Source organism: Lissotriton vulgaris, chromosome 1_1 (assembly GCF_964263255.1).
Source record: "Lissotriton vulgaris chromosome 1_1, aLisVul1.2, whole genome shotgun sequence".
Classification (NCBI taxonomy): domain Eukaryota; kingdom Metazoa; phylum Chordata; class Amphibia; order Caudata; family Salamandridae; genus Lissotriton; species Lissotriton vulgaris.
In genome coordinates this window covers 1,988,637,133-1,988,664,179 of record NC_141685.1, presented here as the reverse complement: position 1 = coordinate 1,988,664,179, position 27,047 = coordinate 1,988,637,133, and the positions used below count along the sequence as shown (strand labels likewise).

Below are 27,047 nucleotides of genomic sequence, written 5' to 3'. Positions count from 1 at the left end.
CACCTTCAAAAGCAGTGTCAAAATAAAATACATCTAGATGGGTAAGAACAGCAATGAGTGAAGCAAGAATAGATCTTTTGAGGTTTGGTGCTTAGACCTCTAGGAGTGCAATAGCTGACAAAGTGGTTCTCTAACAGAAATGTTTAAAGTGGTAGAGTGGTCTAATGTGAATACTTTCTGAAAATCATATTTGAGACCTGTGGAGCATGTGAGTAGTGTGGCTCTGGATGGCTTCATCCATGTATAATGGTGGCATCCGGTCGTGTAATGAAATGGTAATTCTCCAACTAACATGTGAAGAGAATCTTAATTTTATTAAAGACAACAGAGGCTAACATTATCCCACCCTACTCACCCTTTGAGGAGAAGCATACAAAAAAGAAATTGAAAAGTTAAGTTTAATAGTATGGTTAAAATGGATAATATTAAATCAACAAGTTCTTGTGGATTCATTTTATATTTTTATTTGCAACCAATATGACAGAGCATAAACAATTTGTTGTGTTTCATTGCAGCTTAAAGAGGATGTTGACTTGGTGCCTTGGGTACATATATGGTCTGAACATTCCTATGCTTTATGATTAGGGCTCCCGGTTTTATGGACATTTCGGTCTGTATTTATCCATATTTATTTTTTGCTCATTTTTTCGATGTTTATCCATTTTTATTTTGTGTTTTCTGTATAAATGAAGCCTCAATGGGTATTTTCAACATTTATTTATCTGATAAAAGTATACTCACATTTGAATGTTCTAAAGATTTCAGCGATATACAGTACAATAGCGTTATCTGAAAACACTTCCATTGTAGAACAGCATCAGTAACTGTAGTGAAGCTTAATTATGAAATCCAGCGTCTTTTTTCATCTCCCCTACCTCTAAATTTGTACACCTACTAACCTGGCACTCATGATTGACAGTAGAAAAAATTCACCCACAGAAGGCCTATTTTCTGTATTTTTCTGTATTTAAAAATAAACATAGGCAGGAAAAGAAATAGGTTTCTGTCTGTATTTATCTGTAAAAATCAGTAAAAACTGAAAAATGGGAGCCCTATTTATGATGTATTTTGATATTCTTTGAAGGGCTGCATGTTGGGGCAACAATAAAAAGTTACTGCATATTGTTAGCCTACGCTGTGAAATCAAGTTTCTCTTTGCATGTTAATTGGAGAATCACCATTCTCCCCAAAGCCATAATGCTGAGTCATAAAAATATTTCTCATGGTTGTTCTGTCTTCACCATATTTATATTTTCCATTTTAACTTTCATCAAACATGGGCTTTAAATTTTCAAACAGAATCATCGTATTTCCCCTTACTTGTCCATAAACATATTTCAATTTACGCGGACATATCAACCTAGTTCTTCAGTCACTGCATGAGTAATCCCTGCTGTAATCCCTAAAGCTCTGTTGCCATTGCTCCATTCCTCTGTTGAGCCACATATTGCTGGCTGTGTGCAATACCCACAAAAGTTTAATACGTTGTTTTCTTGTAGACTCTTGTAGACTAGTGAACTTCTTAAAAATGTATGTACCAGGAGAACAAGCTTATACCATCATTCTTGTCAATATGAATAGATAATTTAAACGACTATTTTAACAGCTAAGGTTAAAACGTTAAACATTATTAACAAAATATATCAGTCAGTTCTCCATAGCAGTGCCCTTTCTCAGTACACTTAAGGATTCCATTTTTTTAACATGTTAAGCAGCTGAAAGTTACATATAGAATACTTTGAGGAGATGGTCCATATCCTAAAAGTATTTGCCTCTTGGTCATATACAAAAGGAGCCTGCTAAAGCCTTAGACTGTGATACTAGTGAAAATAGGAATGGCGTGTGGTCAGGACATTGGAGAACTACAATAGCCCCCTGCACAGCGTACGCATTCCAGGCACATGACCCAATCCACCACTACATTCCTTTTGGTGCAATCGTTTCTAAGCGTCAATCCCAATTGTGTTGCAGGGGATCTTCTTTAGCCAATTTACCAAGACTACATACTCCAAAAATCTATTCGAGTAAGACACTCAATAAAACCTCTACTAACCATGTTTGCATGTTGATGGTTTATTTGCTCACCTTTTCCCAGTGGGGTAAAACTTGGAGCAGGATTTGCCATCCCAGGCACAGTAGGGATCCCTTGCAAGGCAGCAATCCGCGCAGGCGGTGCCATAGATGTGACAGCGGTGTAAAGAGATCTGCGTAACACCCTCCTCGGAGCTTACATACAGTTGTTGCTGCAAAAGGTGAAATGACACGTGTTATCTCATTAGGTAGAAAGAAGCAAATGAGAACCTACCTGCCAAACACACTACTGCAATTCAACCTTCAAAATGATGCAAAACTCAAACAATTAAAGTGAACCTTGGGTGCTGGATATTGAGGAAAGTTAACGCTTTGCCGCGAAATCCACTGTGAGACTAAAAACTGAAAATAACCGCAAACCCAAAATAAACATAATTTAAAAATGTTTAGAACAGCTAAATTACTTCTTTCCTTTTTACACATTTTTGGAAATGATGGTGAGGCATTTTAATATATTCAGCGAAATTATAGCTCACTCTGCTCAGCTGGCACGCCAGGATAATATTTTTCCATGTGTGAATTTGATGGTAGTGTTTGCTTAAGAAGATTTTGCAGTATTTTAGGAAGTCGGTCTTAACTTTGTAGCATTTCGGGGTATTTTAATAGGAATGGTCAAGGAAGTGAAAGGGGGATTGATGATGCTAATTTCCACTATATCATGCACTGTAGATGTTCAACAGCTTAGCACTGTAGATCAGGAGAATTCGAGGTGACATTAATTGAGTTGCTGTTAGGATGTGCCCCTGGCTAGCACACTATTATTCCTGTTTAGGGAGGAAAATCAGACGCAATTTAAGAGCCGAGGCACGAGGTTTAGGGAACCAGCCAAAAGCCCACCCGAAACTCCATGAAACCATTTTTACAGCTTTTTAAGACTACTCCTTCCCCCTGCTTAGCAGCTCAAAGTACTCATTCTGAAAGACATTTCAGTACTGTATTTGTGAATCATTTCATTTTGTTTTATTTTATGGCACTTACGCCTAACAACATAAGATTACAAAATAAGATATCAACGAAATATGTTATACATAACCAAATCTCCACGGATACCATGTTGGCAACATTAGAGTATGCAAAATGGACAATGAGCAGAGAAAGCGCAAGACTGTAATCATCTTTGAGAAAGGTGTGTAGACTGCACAGGATTTATCCAGGTGTAAGTAGAACTTTAACCTGGATAATCGTGTAATGTTCACATGCATATGCTGTACTTGCTTTTCAAAGCTGAAAGAACAGAAGGGTGTCTGTGAATTTGAGTTTATAAGTTACTCACATTTTTATAAGCAATGCACTGTAACTTTTTGCCAAAGTTACACTTGTGAGAACTATGGGACCAGAACACTTTTGCCAAAATATAATCATAAATATTGTGCCCCAAATATTGTTTATAAAATTCTCAGGTCATTGTCGTTAATAATAAAACATCTACACCTAAACAGCATTTTTGTAAATAAGTTTTAGAACACAATATTTATGCCAAATTATTTTTCTGACAGTGATGTTCTGACATTCAACCCTGGCATTCGCCAGTAGACAGTTATAGTTACAACCTCGTTTCTATAGGAAAAGCATTTTTTGTTTGCTAATAACTTTGGCGTAGTTTGACGAATCTTCGCGAAATTCTCCCAAAAGAAAGTGTATCCAGGTCAGCTCCTATCCTGAAAGGTAGGGGGAATTTCGTCAAGTGGGGGTGAGAAAAAAAGAGGTCACAAAAAGCATTTCCCCCATGTTAATTTCTATTGGAAATTTTGCGATGAGCTACAGCCTGAACTGCTTAATAGAATTACCCCAAATTTGGCTAAAAGGTAGAGCTTGGTTCAGAAAGCAATTTTTTTTTAAATGGTGTAAATCCGTTCAGCAGTTTTTGAGAAATTAAAAAAATAAGCGTAAACAAATCAATTTCCCATACGAAACTTTGGGCAAGGCTACAGCCGAAACTACTGAACGGAATTACCCCAAATTTGATAAAAAGGTAGTGCTTGGATCAAAAAGCGACCTTTTTTTAAAATGGTCTAAATTCGTTCAGTAGTTGCTGATAAATTAGAAAAATAAAAGTTTTTATGTCTGGGCGGAGCCTAAGTCCAGAGCACGAGCTTCACTGTTATTGGCTGCCAACACTCCGAACCAGGAAGTGCTGGCAGCCATCTTGTGACTCAGTAGAAGCAAGTCACAAGAAAACAGAGACACAAAGATAGAAAATAAGAGAAGGGGCAGGGTTGAAACACTCTGAACCCCTAGGCCTGCTCAGGAACCAAAAGGAACCCCAGGGCCCAAAAAAAAAGATATATATTTTTTTTAATTTCTGCACGTTTGCACAGTGGTGCAGGGAGGGTGCGGGCCTGACATAGCAATTGGGCAAACGCACCCCCTGGCACATTGTAAATTGGGGGATTAAGTCCCCTTCAATGCTGAGGGTCTCTGGGGGTGAACTAGCCCACCAGATACCGCAAGTATGCGCCAGGGAGCTGCATTGCAGAGAGGTGTTGAGAGGCCATGGCCCTTTTTACACCTCTCTGCAAAGCAGCTCTGTGGCGCTTACTGGAGGTACCTGGTGGACTAGTTGGCCCCAGTACCATCAGGATTCAAGGGAATTAATCTCCCAACTTAAAATGCGCCAGAGGGCGTGTTTGCACAGTGTAGAAGGGAGGGGGCGGGCCTGACATAATAAGTGTGCAAACGCACCCCCTGGCACATTGTAAATTGGTAAAGTAAGTCCCCTTCATTCCTGAGGGTGCATGGGGGTGAACTAGCCCACCAGGTACTTCCAGTATGCACCAGGGAGCTATGTGGCAAAAAGGAGTTGAGAGGCCATGCCCCTTTTTAGACCTCCCTGCAACACAGCTCTGTGGCTCTTACTGGAGGTAGCTGGTGGGCTAGTTGGCCCCGAAGGACATACAGGACTCAAGGGTATTTAATCACCCAATTTACAGCGCTCCAGGGGGCGCGTTTGCACAGTGGTGCAGGGAGGGAGCGTGGCCTGATGTGACAAGTGTGCAAACTGTGGCACGTTTTAAGTTGGGGGATTAAGTCGCATTGAATCCTGAGGGTCCCTGGGGGCCAACTAGCCCTCCAGGTACCTCTGTAAGCTCCAGGGAGCTGCGTTGCAGAGAGGTGGTCCAAGGCCAAGCCAGCGTTTTAAGTTGGGGGATTAAGTCCCCTTGAATCCATGCTGAGGGTCCCTGGGGGCCAACTAGCCCACCAGGTACATCCAGTAAGTACCACAGAGTTGCGTTGCAGAGAGGTGTAAAAAGGGGCGTGGCCCCAGACCAGCTCTCGGAAACGCAGCTCTATGGTGCTTTCTGGAGGTACCTGGTGGGCTAGTTAGAACCCAGGCACCCTCAGGATTCAAGGGGAATTAATCTCCAGGGGGCGTGTTTGCACAGTGTAGAAGGGAGGGGGCGGGCCCTGACATAATAAGTGTGCAAATGCACCCCCTGGCACATTATAAATTGGGAGAATAAGTCCCCTTTATTCCAGAGGGTGCCTAGGGGCGAACTAGCCCACCAGGTACTTCCAGTGTGCAACATGGAGCTGTGTTGCAAAAAGGTGTTGAGAGGCCATGCCACTTTTTAGACCTCCCTGCAACACAGCTCTGTGGCTCTTACTGGAGGTAGCTGGTGGGGTCGTTGGCCCCGAGGGACCTACAGGACTCAAGGGTATTTAATCACCCAATTTACAGCGCTCCAGGGGGCGCGTTTCCACAGTGGTGCAGGGAGGGGGCGTGGCCTGATGTGACAAGTGTGCAAACTGTGGCACGGTTTAAGTTGGGGGATTATGTCCCCTTGAATCCTGAGGGTCCCTGGGGGCCAACTAGCCCACCAGGTACCTCCAGTAAGCTCCAGGGAGCTGCGTTGCAGAGAGGTGGCCCAAGGCCAAGCCAGGGTTTTAAGTTAGGGGATTAAGTCCCCTTGAATCCATGCTGAGGGTCCCTGGGGTCCAACTAGCCCACCAGGTACATCCAGTAAGTGCCACAGAGTTGCGTTGCAGAGAGGTGTAAAAAAGGGGCACGGCCCCAGACCAGCTCTCTGAAACGCAGCTCTGTGGCGCTTTCTGGAGGTACCTGGTGGACTAGTTAGCGCCCAGGCACCCTCAGGAATCATGGGGAATTAATCTCCCAACTTAGAACCCGCTAGAGAGTGTGTTTGCACAGTGGTGAAGGGAGGGGGCGGGCCTAATATGACATGTGTGTACTTATGCAATCAGTCCGCCAAAACCCAAGCACTTATAATTTCACCATGCACTCTCCTTGCAGCACTCTAATCATCCAGTCATTACCCATGCACTCATGCAATGACCCATGCAGTAACTCATGCACTGCTACAATACCCTGAGCAGTACCCGTGCAATCCAGCCATCGCCCTGTCACTACCCATGCACTCCTTCAATCACCCAACGAGCATGATGTACTTATCCAATCAATCCGCAAAACCCAGGCACTTATAGATTCACCATGCACTGTCCTAGCAGTAGTCTAATCATCCAATCAGTACCCATGTACTTATGCAATGACCCAGGCACTTACACATGCACAGCTACAATCCTCTGAGCACTACCTATGCAGTCCAGCCATCGCCCTGTCAGTACCCATGCACTCTTTCAATCACCCAGCCCGCATAATGTACTTATCCAATTACTCCACGAAAACCCTAGTACTTATAAATTCACCATGCACACTCCTTGCAGTACTCTTATCTTCCAGTCAGTACCCATTTACTCATAGAATGACCCAGGAACTAAAACATGGCAATTACAGAGGAGGTCATGCTAATTACAGGGGTACCCCAATGCAGAGTGTTCCGTAGTGTATGTAGGTGTTTTCACTGTAATCTATGTGTCTTTTGGCATAGCACTGGATCCAGTTCTGGTTTGTCAGAATCAGTTACCACCAGTACCCATCAGTAAAAAGTTGGGGGCATAGGAGGACTTTCTGCTCCTTTGTTGGTTCTTTTTGCACATCTCTTCTTTTTCCTGCGCTTGTCTTCGTCTTTCTGGACTTCTCTGGACTCTTTCAGCATTTGTCTTGCTTCTTTCTGCGCTTTTTCCCTCTTTCTTCACATGTCCTACCTTTGTAGGCATAGTTAGAAATTAGCATTTAAAAAACCATTGAAACTCACTGATAACACCATAGGTTTCAGGCACGTTATAGTTAGAAATTAGCATTTAAAAAAACCTTAGAAATTCACTGAAAAAAACATAGGTTTCAGGGACGTTATAGTTAGTTGGACATTTCCCTTGTACAAAACCATAGAAATTCCCCCGTTATAGTTAGTTCAGCTAACTATAACTCGCGCCCCCGCAATGCACTGCTGATGACGTCACATATTACATCATTCATGATATGGTCAGTGACATCACTGATGACATCTCAAATGATATCACTGATGACACCACTCGTCAAATGCGTTTCAAGTGTGCTTCAAACACATTGAACACGTTTGACATTGACTGAGAATACATTTATTTGAAACTGCACAAGGCTTCGTTTTCCTTCTGAAAAACAAAAGGAGGTTGGAGAGTATAAATATATATATTTATATACATATATATATATTCACTGAAAACTTAAATGTTAAATAAAGGTTAAAGAAACATTATAGTTAGGTTAGAGACTAAGACCTTAACGTAAGTTAAAACAAAAAAACTCCTAGTTTTTACTGAAAAAACAACAAGTAAGTGACATTAGTTATGTGTTCGAATGAGACAAGAGTTTATGTTTACAACTCCAAAAACGTAGAAATATATTGTAAGAAATTGGGTATAGTTGTGGGGGTGGGGTCAGCCTTTCTCAAGCAACAGCCACAATCCTTGTCAGGGTGAACCACAAAAGTCTCTAAATTAATCTGTGCTTAACCCTCTGGTAGCTTAGCACAGAAGCAGTTAGGCTTAATTTAGAGGCAATGTGTAAAGTATTTCAACAGCACTCAAACAGTAATAATATGAAAACACAACACAAGGGAAAGGCAATAATAATTTAGGAAAATAGAGTATATTTTAACAAATTATTTGACATCAATATGACAAAAATCCAATCAGTAGAACTGGAGATGTGCAATTTTAAAATTATAAGTATAGGACCTAAAAGCAAAAAGAGCAACTAATGGTTATCTGGTCATGTGAGAACGGGGAAAGTCACATGTTTAGGCTGGACGCAATAGAGCATGGGACAGACAAAGGGACCAGATTAGTCCCACTACAAAATTTACCATCTAAAGTCTAGTGAGAAGAGTTCCATTTGCGATGGAGGAGATCAGAAGGACAGCATTCCGGATTGTCATCGCTGTAATGCGAATAGCAAGTCGGGCATCATGGACGTTCATCACCTTATTGCAAAGATCCGGTCGGGCGTTGCAGACAGCCGTTGCTGGAGCTTTGAGTTGGAAGTCAGCGTGAGCTGTCAATGCTGTAGTGTAAAAATCATATCTTCAATAGCCGATCATCGCTTGCAGTCCCAGTAGCGCAGAGTCAGGTTCACAGGTCCTTTACATTGGCGGTCGGCACATGTGGAAAGATCTTGGTGTAAACTGGCCTGTTCATGGTTGCAAAGAGCCCAAAACTCCAGGATTTCTCCTTTTTTTCAATGAGTAGCTCATCTGATGCCACACCAAGGTTCCAGGATCTGGGAGGCACCTGTTGGAGATCCGGAACTCATTTCAGCAGAAGCCAGCAGGGCTCTGGCAGGTGTAATTGCAGGTCCAGTGAAGCAGGTAAGATGGGCAGTTGCAGAGAGGTCTCTGGAGCTTGCTGTGTCTCTGTAGCTCAAAAAAGGAGGCTAGTCAGCTAACCCTTGGAGTCACTTCAGCACAGGATGAAGGGTGCAGGTTCAATCTTTCTTCTCAAACTGCAGGGCAGGCCTCAAGCAGCAGGGTAGTCCTCTGGTAGCAGGGCAGTACTTCTGTAGTGTCCACAGGTGCAGATGTGTACTGAAGAGTTGATCCATAGCTCTAATTTTCATGCTTGGTGCTCACTGCCAGGACACGCAAAACTTAAAATGTATGTGTCCAACGTTTTAAATACAACACACTCTACCCTATGGTCTGTTTAGGGCCTACCCTAGGGGTGACTTTTATTCATTAAAAAGGGAGGTTTAGGCTTGATGAAAGGTTTATTTTTCCCGGTCTAAAAGGCAGTTTAAATCTGCACACACAGACTAGCAAAATAGAGGCATGTTTTGAAGGGCTACTTAATTGGGTGGCACAATAAGTGCTGCAGGCCCACTAGTAGCATTTAATTGACAGGCCCCTGGTACCTGTAGTACTACTTTACTAGGGAATCACAAGTAAAGTAAATAGGCCAGTTGGGTGTAGTGCAATTTAATCACATTTAAAGGGGAGAGTACAAGCACTTTTGCACTGTTTAGAAGTGGTAAAGTGCGTACAGTCCTAAAGCCAATAAAAATGGGTTCAGGAAGCAGGAAGGGTGAAGGCAAAAAGTTTGGGGGTAACATTGCAGAGATGGCCATGTCTAACACAAGTCAATTAGATGCTCCTGAACTAACTATATTGTGTGCCCCTTTCATGCACTGCTTTCGACCTCACATTTTACATCACCCAGGAGTTGATTTGCATTATTGATGACATCACTCATGACATCCAAGTCATAGCCTCCGGCTGTATGAAATTACAAGAAATTGCAGGAAAACTACATGTACATGTACAAAATACAAATCTGCCATTAAGTTCTATATTTTAGATAACCCTAGGCAAAGCACTACGCTACACTTGCGTAGTTTGTGAAGTTTGCTCAACTTCGCACTACGCAAACTGCACGTAGCACAGTGCGAACATGCGTAGCATAGCGTAGCGTAGTGCAGCGGTAATTTTTTGCTTGGTCGCGGTTCTCAACGTCAAGTTGGCGACCGCAAGCAAGCACAATGACATCTTCGCAAGACTTTTTCCTTGTTCGCGATCAGCAACATCAAGTTGCCGATCGCGAGCATGGAAAATAAACCTCCCGGCGAGATTCTCAACGCGGGGAGGTCAGGTTTCTCATTGCGAGTGGTCGCGCATGCTCGCGACCGCTCGCGATGAGAAACTACCAGTCCGCGTTGAGAAAGCTACAGCTCAAGTAAAAGTCTACTCGAGCGGCAGAAAAGTACAGCTCGCACTGTGCAAGATGCCGTTTTCAATGATTGCACAGTGCCGGATGCTTGTCCGCACTGTGCAATCATTGAAAACGACATCTTGCACAGTGCAAACATGCTACTACGCAGTTCGCCTAGTGCTACGCGTAGCTCGCATAGTGCGAAGTGCACTTCGGGTAGCTTCGCGTAGCGCTACTTTGCGAACTACGCCCACCCCTAATTTTAGATTGAAATGCATACACACAAACATTTTTAAAGAGAGGATGGATTGCGCCAGCAGCGGCTCCTTGTTATGGGCGTCGGGGCTCCGCCCTCTTCAATTTTTCCTTCAAATAGTTTAATTTTTTATTACATTTAATAGTGGAGATTTACTAAAAATAATAAAGTCAAACGCTAGCTGAGGGCAGAATATATCTTTCTACAGGTGGCAATGCACAAATTTGCACGTGCAACCAGGTTCCACTTAATCACCATCTACGGGCCGATGATTTCACAGCTCTGAGTTCTGTGAGGTCATCAGCCTGGCATAGCCATTGTGTGCATCGCTAAGGACCACCCCCTACTGACAAGGGTGTAAACTTCGCCCTGGGCGTTTCTAGGTGTTTTGCCACCCTAGGCGAGAATTGAAAAATGCTGCCCACTCCCTTTTACAACCATCACTCTGTCCACCTGTCATCCAGGCCTCTGCAGTTTCTCACTCTCTATACACTTTCATTCTTTCTCTTCCAACAAAATCGTTTAGGACTCTTTGAGAACTTCAACTGCCAGTTACAGTGGCAACTCTGCTCGTCTTGCTGCAGAGTAGACTGGCCTTGGTGACTGGCCCATCCCTATACCAGGCTGTCATTCATCATCTTCCATCTCATCAAGGGGTGAGCTCAGGAGCTTCTCTGACCTCACTCGATCTTGTGACATGATGTGAGAGTACAGAGAAAAATCTAGAAGTGAAAAACGGAACTCTGCGCAGTGAAGACAGACGGATGTCAGCGTTCAGTTACCTGCCTCAGAGCCAGAGCCTGAAAGTAACTGCATGCTGCCTGAGGGCCCAAGCAACAGCAGCTGAGGAGCAGTAGTGGATTGATGCTAGCAGCTGCAGCCAGGAAAGTTGGGGAAAAAACTCTCTATATGTGAGAGAGACAGTGAGTGCATGTGTGTGTGTGTGATTGTGTGCATGTGTGAGAGAGAGAGAGAGAGAGAGAGAGAGAATGTGTGTCTGTGTGAATGTGTGAGCACGTGTGTTTGTGAGTGGAAATGACATATTTCTGGCAATGGCATATGTAAAGTAATTCTTGGCAAAATTCTGGCACTAGCATACTAGATGTAATTGTTAACATAAGGGAACACACCAAATTCATTTTAGTTGCACCAATTGACATACATAGTGTATCCACTGCACATTTTGAATAAATGGGGTCCACGCCTGGGGAGCGTCAGGTTGCACTGGCTTGGCACACCAATGGCTATTGAGCCAATCAGTGTAAACCTTAAGCCCATATCAAAAGTGTTCCCAGTGGAGAATCTCCCTGAGCCCATATAGCAGAAGTCTATGAATATAATTGAAACCTGCACTGCTACCCTCTAAGCTCTTCCTGATCGCTGTGCCTTGCGTGCATAGTTGTGCCTTTTCATGCGGTACTGTTGCTGGTATTGAGGCAGTAACTGGACATTGGGGCTAAAATTCAACAGCATACCACGGTCTTCTGGGTATATATGCCCATGGGTATATGATAGCCACATCCTTGTTATAATTGCACATCTGTTGGAATATGTATAATAACTCAAACAGACTTGTACCTCCTTTAGCATTTTTGTTATTTTTTTGACCAGGGATTTAATTTTGCTCTTCAGACAATAAGTTGCTGCTTATTGCACACCTGCTGCTGAGCCAACATATGCCAGGTCTGATTAATATTTTATGCAGATGTTAGTAGGGAGTTCGTCGAGGCGCTGGGTGTTTATTAAAGAAGGCCATGGCTCCTTAGCCAATGCAGTACATCTTAATTGGAGCGGAACACGTAGTACCGAGTTCAGTTGGCACTTCACTAGGGCCCTGAAAATAGAATTTGAAGCTATTATCGTTATCGAATCCGACGCTGTCTTGATATGGCACCTTTAGTTCCCTCCTGGGAACACTGTTATTTTTTTTCCGATTCCCTCCACTGGAGCCGACCGCCCCCAAATAGCAGCATTTATTCGGAGTGTCAGAGCTGGGATGAGCCCAGCCTAACCATAATTTCAGAGCCGCCAAAGATAAACAACAGCAGCACAAATGGATTGTTGCTCTCCCTTTACTTTAGAAACATCTTTGGGGTGCGTTTAACTTTCTCCTCCATAGCACCCCAAAGCTGTTGCAAGAAAGTGACAGGCGATCTCAAACTCTGTTTTTTTGCCGCCCTTCAGCTTTTGCCGCCCTAGGCAGCCGCCTAGTCTTGCCTAATGGCAGAAACGGGCGCTTCAGTCTGAAGCCCTGTAGAACCAGGGGCTAAGCGTCAATCAAACGCTGGCGCTGTGACACGTCGGCTTCCACAACATTGTCACGGGTCGTGGTGGGGTTAGCAAGCCTCTCTGGCCCTATCCCTCTGCCATGACGATATGCGCAAGCGTCAGATGGAGACTGAGTCCAAACATGCTGCATCGAAAGCTGCGCAACAGTTTTACTCCGTGAGTGTTTATTAAATGCTGCAGGCTCCAATGGTATTAATCTGTGATGTACTTCAAATAAATCACAATAGCAATCAACACTCAGTCACTGTTTCAGTCAAGAAGAGAGAGTAGCGCGCACTGGAGAGTACATGGCAGAGCAGGTCGTTTTATTCATTTACTTTAAACGGAGGTCAACAAATCGCACTTCACCACGGCACAGGCAGTGATTGAACTGCAGGCCCGAGTTCGGACTTTCTTGTATAAGATTGATACCATGAAAATGCTTAAATGCTACGTGTTGTGGGCTTGTGGTGATTGACATGTTTTATGTGCCTGCCAGAAAGTTACTCTGCAGACACAAGCGGAGGAAAAAAGATAAAACGTGTAAAAGAATCTGCTTGTGTATGTTCGGTTTAGTACGGGAGATTCTTTTATGTTTTATCATATTCTTCACTTTGGTATTTGCTAACACCCTGCAATTTAAAAGAAACAACATTAAATTCACAGTTTAAAGGTGCATGAATGATATTTAAAATAAAGAGTAGAATAAACGAAGTGGCAAAATTTTTCCCAAAAACTTGCCCCTCTCAAGCTTATATCGTAACTGCTCTCTGCAGACCTTGTGATGGTTAAAGGAATGTGGGAGGCCTCTTTTGTGGTAGGAGCATCTGGTAGTGCACCTCCTTATTTGGAATCCCTTTATTTCTTTCTAAAGTGCACAGTTTTGTTATAATTATCTTACAAATGTGAAGCTGTGCAATCAGTTACATTTTAATAGATGAGTAAAATTAAAACTTGTCCATTTATTAAAATTAGTGATTGCATCTTTGCCATTATTAACTTTTGCTGATTGTCTAGTCTAACAAATTGCACGTTCCTCCAGGTAACACACCTCTCTGTCTATAAAGGCTTCAGCCTCTACATCTGTCTTTAGCCTTCCACTCCTACGTACAGGTTGTTGTCACAGGGTATATATATATATATATATATCTGTTGTAGTCTCCTTTTATTTATTTCCTTCTTCTTTTTTAGCAACCTACAGCTCCTCAGACATTCCTAATGGGTTATTCACTTGCCCTTTATTTGATCTGCGCAGCTTCTATTTCTGAACTAGACGTATTCCCTGCAGTGCATCATTGTTTTACTATTCCAAGATGGCCACCATGTTTAGAAGCATTATGCTGGCTTACTCCTACAGTGTTGCACTATACACTTTAGAAGTTGAAGATGAATGCCAAATAGGATGTTTACTGAGCGTTACCATAAAATGAATTGTGCATAGTACATCATTATTTGTATTAGGCCTAGGCAAACTTTAAATTAAGATTGCGTAATTTATGTAATTCCAGGAAAATTCCCAAAATGTTGCGATTATGCTGCATCACATAATCATGTCACTGTTCGAGGTAAAATTGTTACATGCGAGATCGGGTACAGCATGAACAACCAGAATGCAAGCAACTGCTGTTTTCAGCATTTATGTTTTTAATGCGCAATCCAGTGGCAGCTGGTGAAGTTTCAAAGTGGTGGGCCTCCAGATGAACCCATACATTTGCCTAGGAGAGTGAACACAGTGAGCGACCGCTATCTCCCTAAAGAGGGGGGGGGAGTTATACCTGCATGGTCTACTTAAGTTAAAAGCATTCTTTCATTGATAGGATTTCTCCTCATGTTTTCACTGCTAAGTACACTGGATCCAGTAGAGCACTGTAAACCTAGCACTGCATGTAACATAATTATCTGAAAAGAGATTGTGTGTTGCGTAAAATGTAATTTTTCATATATTTAAGTCATCAGCCACCAAAGCACCCTGTATATATAGAAAATTACAGTTGTTAAAATAATATGTAATCCCTGCGAAGAGCCTCGAGTTAATGATTATGTTGCAGATGTTCAACTAACAGCATTTGACAGAAAGGGTAACCAACAACCCCTTTCTTACTATGGTATTCTGGTAATCTGTGACATTACAAGAATCAAAAAATGCTTTTCACAGTAAATACGTGATTTAAGGCGCAATAGAACAATTATCTGAGCATGAGCGTCACTGCTTTTAGTATTCCTAGGCTGCGGTTTTACGGGGCAAAAATGGATAAACAGCTCTGGCTTCTAACTTTGTCACTGTATCACAATCACCAAATATCATTTTTTTTAAGTAGCGTTTTTCCTCTCCTCCCATTACTTGCGCGCACCTCTTCTCTCACTGAGGTAGGCAGAACATTTCACGGTTAGCTCTGTATTTATGTATTTTTATATGAGCGTGCCTTGGAATTTGCTTAGAAACAGATGTAGCCCTTTCCATTAAGAGAGTAGGAAAGATATAAAATCACTCACCGACAGAAGTTGTTCTGGTGTGCGTTTTGAAAAATAAACTCGTGAACAGGATTTCCAGGGACGGGAGTGTTGGAGGAAAATCCTGCGCCTGCTGAAATGGAAAGTTTGAGGCCTTGCACCCTTAACGGATAAACACTTTAGTGAATTGTGTTTAGTCTTTTACAGGGTCTCAAATGCATGCTCCACCTATCGCCGGCTATATAATGAGAAAACGAACGTTTTCAAATTCACTGAATTACAGAAGGGTTTAACGTGGCATGGCTTATTACTGCCACACTCTAGCCACATAATTGTGCAAACGTACCTCGTTCCAGTCTACTTTTCACATGAAGCAAGGCACTCTACGCCTCTCTTAAAACTGCAGACGGGACGGTATCACCCAAGGATGAGGGTCACATTTATGTATAATAATATCATAAAACGAAGGTTCATGAAACCTTATGCAACTTATTGTTGATTACTTTTTGTACCTGTAGAAATATAACGTCTACGGTATCCTCGGGAAATAATCCCAACTAGAACTTAGATGTCACTAAACAAAGTCCTATTTCTCTCCAGTAATGTCCTCCTGATGTTCCTGAGACTGACAATAGAAATGCTCTCTATGAAACAAGAGTTGTGCCTCAACACATGGGAGACATTGTTACGGGACTGGACAGAACAAACATGAGGATCTTGTTCCTTCTCAAATGTGAGAAAACTATATGGTAAGTGTGGTCTTTGCAATTTTTTTGTGAACTGTAAAAATCTGAGTAGCTGAGTGCCCTCTAACAATATGTAAAAAGACAAGCATGGCAAAGCCAACAAATTTTGGCTCTAAAAAGCCAAGCTATCGGCTGCACCAATACTTTTGCTAATGAAATACGAACATGAACATCAAGGCTCATGTGCACGCAAGTCTGGCAATGGTAAAATGGGTTTTCTATTTCAAAAAACCCTTTTCAAGATTGACACAGATGCGCCCATGGGCATCGTGTTGCATGCGCACACAGTAGTCTAGATACACGACGTACCTTATTTTAATTACTCTTCTAACATGGCAGATGTCCATGTTGAAATGGTAACTTCTAAAGTGAAAAGTAAGTATGTGTAAAGAGCAAAAAAATAAACAAGTGTCCTGGCAGACCTAAACCTGCTGATCTCTAGAAAAAATAAATTAAAATAATGTAACACAGGGAGTAGGAGGGGGAGAAGGACAGGCAGTGGGTACAGAGCATTAGTGGAGCTGAAAGAGAGAATGTTGAGGGGTGGAAATAGAAAAGGGACAGAGCAAGGAAAAATAATCGCTCCAATTGAGTGCTCAATATCTATTAAAACAAGCACTGGTAAAGCTAATATTGTTGTATTTAAAAAATAAAACATAGGCAAAGAAAATGGGCCTGGCTGACTCAGCCTTTTATCCTTTGGTAGGGTGGAATATGTAGAGCCAATAAATGTGTTGCAAGTAAGGTAGTTAATGAAACACAACAAGGGAAGGCGAACAAAGTGAAGACAGAAAACCTTAACTTAATAACAGTTGAGAACGATTTTACATAAGGGCTTCAAGGAAGCTGTTTGGCTATTTCGTGGAAAATTGTTGCTTTTAAACAACAACTCTAATGAATACCTTCCTGCATACTGTGAGCATCTCTCCCAATTGTACTCGTGAACTCCACCTTGTACAGTGCTCGACTCCTTCTATTTACATTCCTAGAGTATAAATACTTAAACATAGATATATGCATACAGATTGCCAGAGCAGTATTGGTCAGAAATGTGACAGAAGGAAACAGAGACTTATGAATTGATTCTGTGGGCGAAATAGTGAATTTTAAATCCCATTGACAAGACTTGGATATGCTCCAACAACCACTATGTGGTTTGTGGAGGAGCGGGCTTTAGCTCCACTCCCCCTCCCCATGCACCCCACACCTTCGAAATATGAACCCTCGGGGAACTATGTGTAAATCAGAATAGACAAGTAGCATTGATAAAATCAGAATACATTTAAATGCTATTTTTAAACTAGGACTCGCTAAATATCCCCATAATGTAGGTAATCAATACACATACGGGTCAGCTTCCCAGATTGGGGCCCGACTATAAATGCTTCTGGTTCCCTTCTGTCACCTTTATTTGGTCCTAGCTCGTTTGAAATTATCAGACCCAGAACCGCTGTCTGACCTTGAATTTTTTTGTTTGTTTCACTTTGTTTCATTTGTATTGTGCCATATTTATACTCAAATGAAGCTCTTTGCAGCTGTGAATTAGTCTCTATCGAGGTAGAGCGAAGTATGAAAATTGGAGGCCTGGGTTAAATTTCAATTAAGCTGGTGGTGTCATTTGCGTGATTTTTAGAATTTCAAGCGACACTTGGTACATGAATTTCTCCAAATTATACAATTATAGCATGTTAATTAATTACTCCACCGTTCATGGCAAAATGCATGGAAGCAATGGGAACAACCAGAATGCGGGCGGCTGTGTTTGCAGCAATTATGATTTTCACACAATTATTCTAGTGTGAAATTCATACTTGAGTCAGTTGATGCACTTAAGTAATTTGACCTAAAATTTACGCTAAATGAATGATTTCCATTTCTTTCCTGAAATTGTGCATAAATCCACAAAAAAATAGTGCACATTTTTCCCACCTCTGCAATGTCAGAGACTATGCTATGACATCCCAAAGAAAAAGAGAGAAGTTCCATGTTTTAAGATTATTATTATTTTTTTTTAATTAACAATATTTTTATTGGGATTTTTACAGACATTTAATACATTACAGATATGTGTGTCTCACTGTCTGTACAGGGTATGATATTGATAGCCTGGGTTACAATGGTTTGGTATCCCTGTTATCGACATTGTGTGACATTTAACATATAACATATACGAGCGTATTATAAGACCTGTAAAAAAGGATTATTTTTTTTGGGGTGGGCGGTCGCCCACCCCAGGTAATAATAACACCAACTTCTCAGGATGAACCCAACAGTTACTAAATTAATCTGAGCTCGACCCCTTGTAGTGGCTATGGTAAAGAGCAGGCAGACTAACTTAGGGAAAAGTCTAAAGTATTTATTCAGTGCCAAAACAGTACTAAAATCAAAACATCAACCAATAAAAATCCCAGACAAAATTAGAAAAATAGAGAACATTGTAAGAATGACACCACAACAAGAAAAAAGTGGAAACAAAGATATGAGTTTTTGAAGTTGTAAGTGAAATTAACATAAAAAAGCACTAAGCACCAATGGTAGTTTATGGTAGCGGCAGAGCAGTACTTGGGTGCACTTTGAGGCCAACTGCGATAGATCTTGAAGTTGGATACAGCAAGCGGGATGGCCCATCAAGAATTGTACATTTGGACTGAGGCTGGAAAATGGTGGATAAAGTCTTCCAGCGGGACAAGGCAGCAGGCTGTGTTCAGCAAAGTCAATGCAAAGTCGTATGGGAAGTTCGATAGCCAATGGACAGGGTCTCGCTAAAGCCATTGGGCTAGGCGGGAAACACTCAGAGTGGGAGAAAGTTTAATTTCCTGCCCACAGAGGCCCATTAGTAGCCCAGATTATTTCCAAGCCTCATGCCCATGAAGATTTTCTTGTTAGGTCTCTGAAATGGAAGTCCTTTTCTTCCAGCATGCAAAACAACAGGGTATATCCAAAGAAGGCTACATGAGGTTGGATACCTCTCGCCGAGTGTTCATGTAGGGTTCCTTCAAGCAGGCCTAACCTGTTTCTTCAGCCTGGTGAAGTCGCGCCCTTACCGGACCAACTCTTGTGGTTGGTCCTGGTCCTTCGGTAGCTTGAGGTAAAAATGTTTCTCAGTTTCAAACTTTTTACTTAGCTCTTCAACCAACACTCCCAGATTCCAGGGGATGCTCTTAGGACTTTAGGGCTTGATCTAGCAAAGACCTTGAGCATAGTCCAGTGCATGCTGAGTTGGGACTGGACAACAGGGAATCCAGAGAAAAGTGGTAGTTCAGCTTTTGTGTCTCTATAGCCATACAAAAGGTTCATTCACTGACCATTGAAGTCCACTTCTTTGTCCTAAGTACAAAAGATAGCCAATCCAGTCCTTCAGAACCCCTCTCAGGATACAGCAATCTGGCCCGGTCCTCTTCTGATCTTCGGTATGCCCAGAAATTGAGACGGGTTCCATGAGGTGTCATATGTATGGGTTGCGCTAGCTTATTTGGGAGGCTTCTCCCTAAGAAATTGGATAATCGTTCCCAGGGGTAATCCTACCCACGTTTCCAGCAGTTCCTGTTTGCCCTACTGCAAACAATATTACAGTGCACCTTACTCAAATTCAAAATGGGAGAACCCTTCCTCCCTTTTGTACAGCTTTTGGGTCCAACCAGAGGTGTAGCCAGGGAAAATAGCAGTACCCTCCCCATGTCCACTCCAAACTAGTTTTGGGGGCTGTTTTATACCACTGGGTTTAGAGTCAGCCAGGCTATTGTGAACCTGGGGAACAAAGGATTGCCTTCCTCCAGGTCTCACTTTACATGCCACCCACATACCCCCCCCCAAGAGCTTCCATCGCAGTTCATCCTATCCTCCCCAGCACGTCTCCTGACCCTGGCTATAGAATCTCCCCTACACCTTTGATCTCCTCCCACCTAGCACCCCCACCACCTGGGAGACTGGTACGCTCCCAAAGAACCCTGATTCAGAACGAGCTACACCTCTAATGGTTCCCAAAACTGATCACCCTAACCTTCATAGCACGTTCCCTGGCACCTCCAACAGAGTTGCCCCTAGACCTCCGATCACCTCCCCGCCAGCCATCCACCAAAACCGCGAGCTTCGTACGCCTACAAAGACCCATAATTCGACTCAAGCCAACCTTTCTCCCCTTCCACCTATACATGCTACTTGTACAGCTCCTGAACCTCTGCCGCACTACCCACTAGCACCTCCCGCTTATATTCATCTTGAAACTCTGCACTCCAGAGTGGCCAAACTAACCCAGAGCATCCTTAGCTCCATTCTGGACCTTATGAATCTCCTTCACCTTGGCGAACTCTCCCTTGCTAACCTCAAGCCACTGCTGGTATCCATCCCCCCCACAGGTCATAGAGCCTTCCAAGCACCCACTACCGCTACCCTTGAGACATCCTTGCCCGCGCAAGCAATCTTACCACCTTTCAGAGGAGGAATCCCGAGCTTTTGCCTTACAACTCTACCACTGCCACCTCAAATCAACTTGACCTCACAGGAAACAAAATCCCAGCCTTCCTCCAAGACCACAACTCTGTCCAAGTCATCCCTTGTCCACTAGATGCAAGTCCCGAACATTCCATCAGCACGGTCACCATCAACCCCACCAGGCCAGCTACCCACCGTAACAGAAGTGTGGTTAAAAGCAACCTTTTGCCTGTACTCCTGTCCACCCAGACCCCTGACACTCCTCCCTCTGGTCTCTTAATCAATTGCCGATCAGCAGTTAAGCATGCCGCTGATATTGCTGACCTCATCTTAAACAAAAATGTAGACCTAGCTGTACTAGCTGAATCATGGCTCAATGAATACTCTTCCCCTTGTCTGGACCTATTAGTCCCTCGCAACTACAATATTGCTAGACTGGACAGACAATCCAGCAGGAAAGGAGGAGGCATCACCTGCATCTACCGATCTAGCCTCCTTTTCACATAACTCACGGCAGACACCACCGACTCCTGCGAATACCTCGCCCTCTCCAGTTGCAGCAACTCATTACATCTATGCAATTTGCACATCTTTTACCACCCCCCAGGTTTGAAGGACTCTTTCACTGATCACCTTTTGGAAATCATCAGAACTAAGATTGAATGCATTTTTTACACCATATATCAGGGACATATAGGCAAGTTAATCAGGGGTAAGTCAACTGGGCACAGGCACTTCAATCCTGTGTAGCAGGGATGAAGTGTACAGAGTTGCAAATAAAGCAAGACAGATAGGGCAGAAATTGGGGGGAATTTACACCCTAGATTGACATTTTCTTCAAGACCTTTTCCCTTTCCTTACGTAATGGTCATGCCTTGCAGTCATATCACCATCTGAGCAGGTCTTTGGCTTGAAGTTGTGGAAAATAGCGCAGTAGACTAAAGTTACTGACGCTTGAGCTAGAACGCACTGACAGGTAATACCTCCACAGACCACAGAGATTAAGGGCTAGATGTAGGTAATTCCCATTTACAGACTCTTAAATACCGAATTTTACCGAACCGGTATTTAAGAGTCTGTAAATGGGAAGGGGGCAGATTTAGGTAATTCCGAATTTAGGAATACCGAATCGGTAAGATTCGGTATTTACCGATTCGGTAAATACCGAATCGGTATTGCCCATTGATTCCTACGGGCCTTGAAGCCCATAGGAATCAATGGGAAATACTGATTCGGTATTTACCGAATCAGTAAATACCGAATCCTGCAAGGGTGCAGGGGGTGTCACTTTGACACCCTCGAGCACCCCAAGTACAGGCTTGTGTGACATGTGGCACACATACATGCCCTAAGGGCATGTCTGTATGTCACATGGCACAAGTGTGCATGCACAGATGTGCATGCATACCTGAATTCGGTATTTTACCACACAATAGGATTGTGTGGTAAAATACTGACTCTTAAGGGCCTGTGGCACTCTTAGGAGTGTCAGCTACATATGAATTTACCGATTCGGTAAATATACCGATTCAGTATTTTACCGAATCGGTATATTTACCGAATCGGTAAAATTACTGAATCGGTAAAATTACCAATTCGGTAGGCCCCCTACATCTGAAAAGCCTAATACCGGTCGGAAACCGCCGAAATCGTCCGTTTCCGACCGGTATTAGGGCTCCTACATCTGGCACCTAGTGGTTTAATAAAACATCAACCATTCTAGAAATGAAAGCGACAACCACCTGGTAAAACAAAAACAATATAGTCCATAGATTTTGGCAATGGAAGTGCCAACTGCTACTCTTGATCAGCACAGGTCACAGAGTTGCTGCTTGAACCTCTTAGATTGAGGGCAGCGAACCAGAGAGTATTAGGACTCGGAAGGTGCAGCTCAGAGGAGAGACGGTCAGAAAAAAACACTTCACATTTTCCTCCGATTAGCAAAATGTGTATTGAAAGTGCTCTTCTGCAAAGGTTTTATGTAGTATAGTTCCCACTTTCATTGTAGGTAACAGACTAATTTTGCATGAGTGAGGCTAGGCATTCCTGTATGTGGGTGACACCCACAGATTGAGTTGACAGGTCTCTGTGAGAGTACAATGATTATATTGCTGTGCTTCAACAAACATGACTTCAGGAAGGTCCTGGTGTCCTTTCTACAAAAGGAAGAAAAGGTTTGCTGCAGTTTATTACTAAATAATGTTTCTTTGTCACTTCAGATTTAAAACAGACTGAATTTAAGTAAAGTTACCTGGCTTATGATTTTGTTTTCTATTAAAGTTCATCATGAGTGAGCGAAGGTGACAGCCGCGACCGCTTCCTTCCATTTTTCGTTGTATTTATTTATTTGCCTCTTTGAATGCACTCTGATTAGAAGCCCACGCGCACTCAGTGCTCCAGTTCAGCCAGACGAGGGGCTGCCTCCTCCCTGTCTAGCTCAGTTCAGCCAAATGCGAAAAGAGCAGCATCAGGACTGGTTTGTCTGTCTCAGGTGAGGGGAATCAGGGCATGGTAGCAGTGACCTGGAGGTTGTGGTGTCTGTACCTCAGGCTCTCTGACTGAGCACAGGTTGCTTCACATGCACAAGAGTCTGGTTTAGACGCTGATGTTAATTTGGTCCCTCTTAAAGACGAATAACCAAAACCAGTGCTTGGCCAGACATACACAAGCAGAGCAGAGTTGAATGATAATTGATGGCCATGCTTACTCTCCATTTCTTGGGCCAGCGCCACTAGCAATAAAGCAGGATAACTGTACCACATTAAGCAAAAGTAAAATTACTTAATGACCAAAACAATCTAATATCAGCTCAAGATTCAAAGCCTGGCCAATAGAGGTGGGGATTGTGGGATGTAAGGGAAGCAGTAGGATTGGGGTGCAAGTTAGGACAGGAGCATACTTTCATCTATAACTGGTTGTCCTTCTTTGTTGTGTCCTTTTGGAACAAACACAGTATGTGGAGGGGCAGTGAGAGCTGACACGTGACCTCTTGGGGCTTGAATACTACAAGAACCGCCTAGTGGGAGATCAAGCTATAACAGCAGACGAAAGTGAGGATGGAGAGCAAGAGAGGTTTGAATGAAAAATGAGTGAAAGGGCAATCACATATAGCAGTACTCCTTGAAACCCTTAAGAGTAAAGGGGTTCTGTAATCTCCCAAGAAATACAGAAATGCAATTGGCTTGATGAACAGCCCATTCAAGGCATGCCTAATCATGAAAAACACAAGTGAGCAAGTGACTGAATTGGGTTGACCCTTTGTTCACACTTGCTGTACTACATTGTACGGGTCAATACTGTTTATTTTTTCAAGTATTGATAAAATGTGGTCTACTAGACTGCTAAGACCATCTCTAGTTAGACATAAAAAAAATCCCCTCAAGTGAGCAGTGGGAGATGTAGCTCAGCTTATCAGGGCGCTTTGAGACCGAAATACTCAGAACGGAAGAAACACAAGAGTAGGGAGGAAAGTCATTGAATCAAGCATGCAACTAAGACAACAAAACCAACCAATCATGGGCAAGGGGCTGACCTTAAGCCCACTCTAAATAATAGATCTTGCCAAAAGACCATTAAGGGTATCTTTAGCTGAGGACTAATAAAAAGGCAATGCGTTTTTGCAAAAATTGTAGCTTACAAGATGGAGGCGGTAAGTAATTATTTATACTTATTTTTTCAGAGCTCATTGGCAGATAGGTTAAAATGCAAATAGGTTAAGAAAATGAACAGGGTTAAGGGGAGGTAATACAGATATTGAGAGATTTCAGAAACAGCAGAGAAAGATAGACTATCATGTAGAAAGGGGGCTGATACAGGAATATTTTTGAAAGCAGATTTAGTTTTGCTTTGCCTGTAGTTCTGCTTTGTAATGGCACTACAGTGCTATTCACAGCATCATGGCATTACTGCATAATAGAAAAAAGGATATTGAAAAGGGTCAATCAGAGCATGTTATTTTAGAGTAAAGAAGACGTGCAGAGTCCACAACTATGCTCTAATGTTGGGTGGATTTGCGCCTGCCCCTTTTCGTTGAGAGAACCGCCCAACTATAGGTCGGTGGTTCCCCATACCGTATTAGGATGCGACCACACATGGTGCTGTCTCAAACTTCCATTTTACAATGAGAGCTTGTGGGTTGGTCCGAAACCGACCACAGCACATACTCCCATTGTAAAATGGAAGTTTTTGCACATTTCTGCATCATGTAGCATGGTGCAGGGATGTGAATGGTGCCCCCCAGGGCCTCAACCAGAGCGCCAGGGAAGAAGGGGGCCCTGCTAGGGCCCCCAAAGTCACTCTGACAGACATTCCATGTCAGAAAGGCCAATATGGGGAGGCTGTTAGGAACTGACATCATTATCTCAACGGCAGAAACGCCATTTCTTAAGGGATTATGTGCGGCCCCTGACAGGCCTATGGGCTCCTTGAACCCGTCGGAACCCAGTCAATTTCCCCAGCCGGTTTACACTCTGACTGCCGACATTATAATTCGGTAGATGGAATGTAAACCTACCATGTCGTTCGGTAAGCCTCCAATGAGCGGTCAGAGGCTTACCGACCGACATCGTAATTAGGCTCTTAGTGTGTGTGAAAAACAGAGGCACAAATACATCTGTCATAAACCAGTTACACACAAAAAAATGAATAACCTGCTCATATTCTAGGGCCTCTGATGTGTCTGTAGGAGTAACTACATATAATCTGAGGTGACGTAAACATGACTTTAGATAGTGGCTCTGTTGCATGCAGAAAAGTGGTGTAGTATTCCCTATAACAGACGCAGTAGGGAGGGATAATGCAGCAAAGGATGCAGCGCAATGTGGGTTTTAAGTGTCCCTGTGGTGTAATGTAGTTACTAAGTGTTAGACTTGGCACCCCCATTTCTACCAGTAAGTATTCCGAGGCTTCAGTGTAATGTGGTGTGTTCAATAGGATTGTCTTACTGTCCCTAGAATTTGAGTTGCGGTTTGATGATTTAGTGCCTCAAAGTATATAGAGCAGAGTGTGATAGGATAGTATAGATTTGATGCAGCGGAATATTATGAGTTACTAATTCTAGAATGCAATGCAGTGGGAGTGATTTAGAAAGGAAATTATACACTGTAGTATGAGGAGATCTTCGCTTAACTCGAGGCAGTGTAGTATTTTTTTCTAGTGTTCCTAAGATGCAACTACCAGAAACTGAAGCTGAGCACACAGCCTCGTTATAAAAACTGCTTTTGTAAACACTGCAACACAAATACAAGTCCACTGTTGATTCGTTCAGTCTAACCATGCTAGACTTAACATTTCTTTTAAAGCCACGGGAATATGCATCGCCAAAAAGACGTCTTTTTCATATCACATGCAATTCTCAGTCAAGAAGACATGTGCTAAGTGTGTTCTTTACGCACCCACAATCTGGGACTATTTTTAGGATTTGAGGATTTGCTGTAATATCTTTCGTTCTTGGGCGCACTAATTATTTTTGTGCTTGCATGTACAAGCAAAATATAAATATTATCATAAAGTGGATTCTGTAGTTATACCTGGTTCACAGCACGCACTTTAAGACACGAATAACTGAGGATGCGGCCTGTGTTTTCTGGAAACAGGGACTGCTTTGAGTAAAACATAAGCCTAACAGTATAATACGTTAATACTTGTAGGAGTTCTGACCCTGTATAGTTACGTATGCAATTTGACTCATTAGTGTTAACCCTAAACGATGTTTTTTTCCTTGTGCTTATCTATCAACGGCACCCTTGTGTTTGCGCCTCATACCCACACGACTGCATACATAGCACATGTCCTAGTGCTTCTTCCCATATTAAAGGAGCCTTCCACTGAAGAGAAAAGAACAGTTTTCTTTACACATTCCTACATCACTAACTGTCACCAACAATAAACGTTCTAGAATGTTCCTTTGTTTGATGTTCCTTTCTATGACGATGTTAGCTTGGGCTTTGAGTCACATTATGATATCATTCACTGGAAGGTCCCTTTAACGTTTTAAGACAGATTCCCCTTAGTCACCTTTAGTCACACTAGGCTTCGACCTCTAACTCTGAATTGGGCTACTAGATATTCAAAAACACACAGCGAAGCGACAATACACAATTAAAAAACTAGTCAAAGCAAAATATCTTAGAAATATATCTTAATGTGCCTCGTTTGTTTTGGTTTAAACATGGAGAACATAAATTAATATCATAACAGAAAGTTATCTTTACCTTTTTAGATGAAATCTTCAGTGTTGTTATGGGGGCATGATTCTAAAAGAAAAAACAAAAAGTCATTATATAAAAAAAAGGAATAATGTACCATGATTCCGGCTATGACGTTTTACCATTTTCCGTGGCACAGGTATATTTGCCTCTCAACAGGTAGTATTTGAGTGAGATAGCCAGTGAGAAGAAAGTCATTTAATGGTAAATTAGAATTTCAGAGTATGTAACCTGAACAGAATCCATGAAAAATAAACAAAGGGTACTGGTATCAACATGTATTAAATTAATAAAGCACTCGGGTTCAAAACCCCTTGGGCACTGGTAGTCATACGTTGGTCTAGTGTCTACTATTGGATGTGGAAGGAAAAGAATACTTCATGGTGGTGAAACAGTCCTTTTGCATACATGTCCTTTATTTTAAGTACATCCTTAGATGGAGCACGTGTAGGACACAAAATATTACAAGTACGACATAGTATGAATTTGTTTTCAGTACTGTCACCCCGCATGAAAACCTTTGAAATAAAAGTATGGAAAATTAAAAGCAATTTTCAC

General features: G+C 42.5%; 1 protein-coding gene across 1 annotated transcript in view; it reads right to left on the bottom strand.

Annotated features, from left to right (window-relative positions):
* The window catches only part of SEMA3C (semaphorin 3C), a 598,500-nt gene that overhangs the window by 72,202 nt on the left and 499,251 nt on the right, over positions 1–27,047 (bottom strand). The window contains exons 14-15 of the mRNA XM_086919828.1: positions 26,496–26,537; positions 2,086–2,243 (exon numbers count right to left, since the gene is read on the bottom strand). Of these exons, the coding sequence (XP_086775954.1) occupies positions 2,086–2,243; positions 26,496–26,537 (200 nt within the window). The remainder of the gene's footprint in view (positions 1–2,085; positions 2,244–26,495; positions 26,538–27,047) is intronic.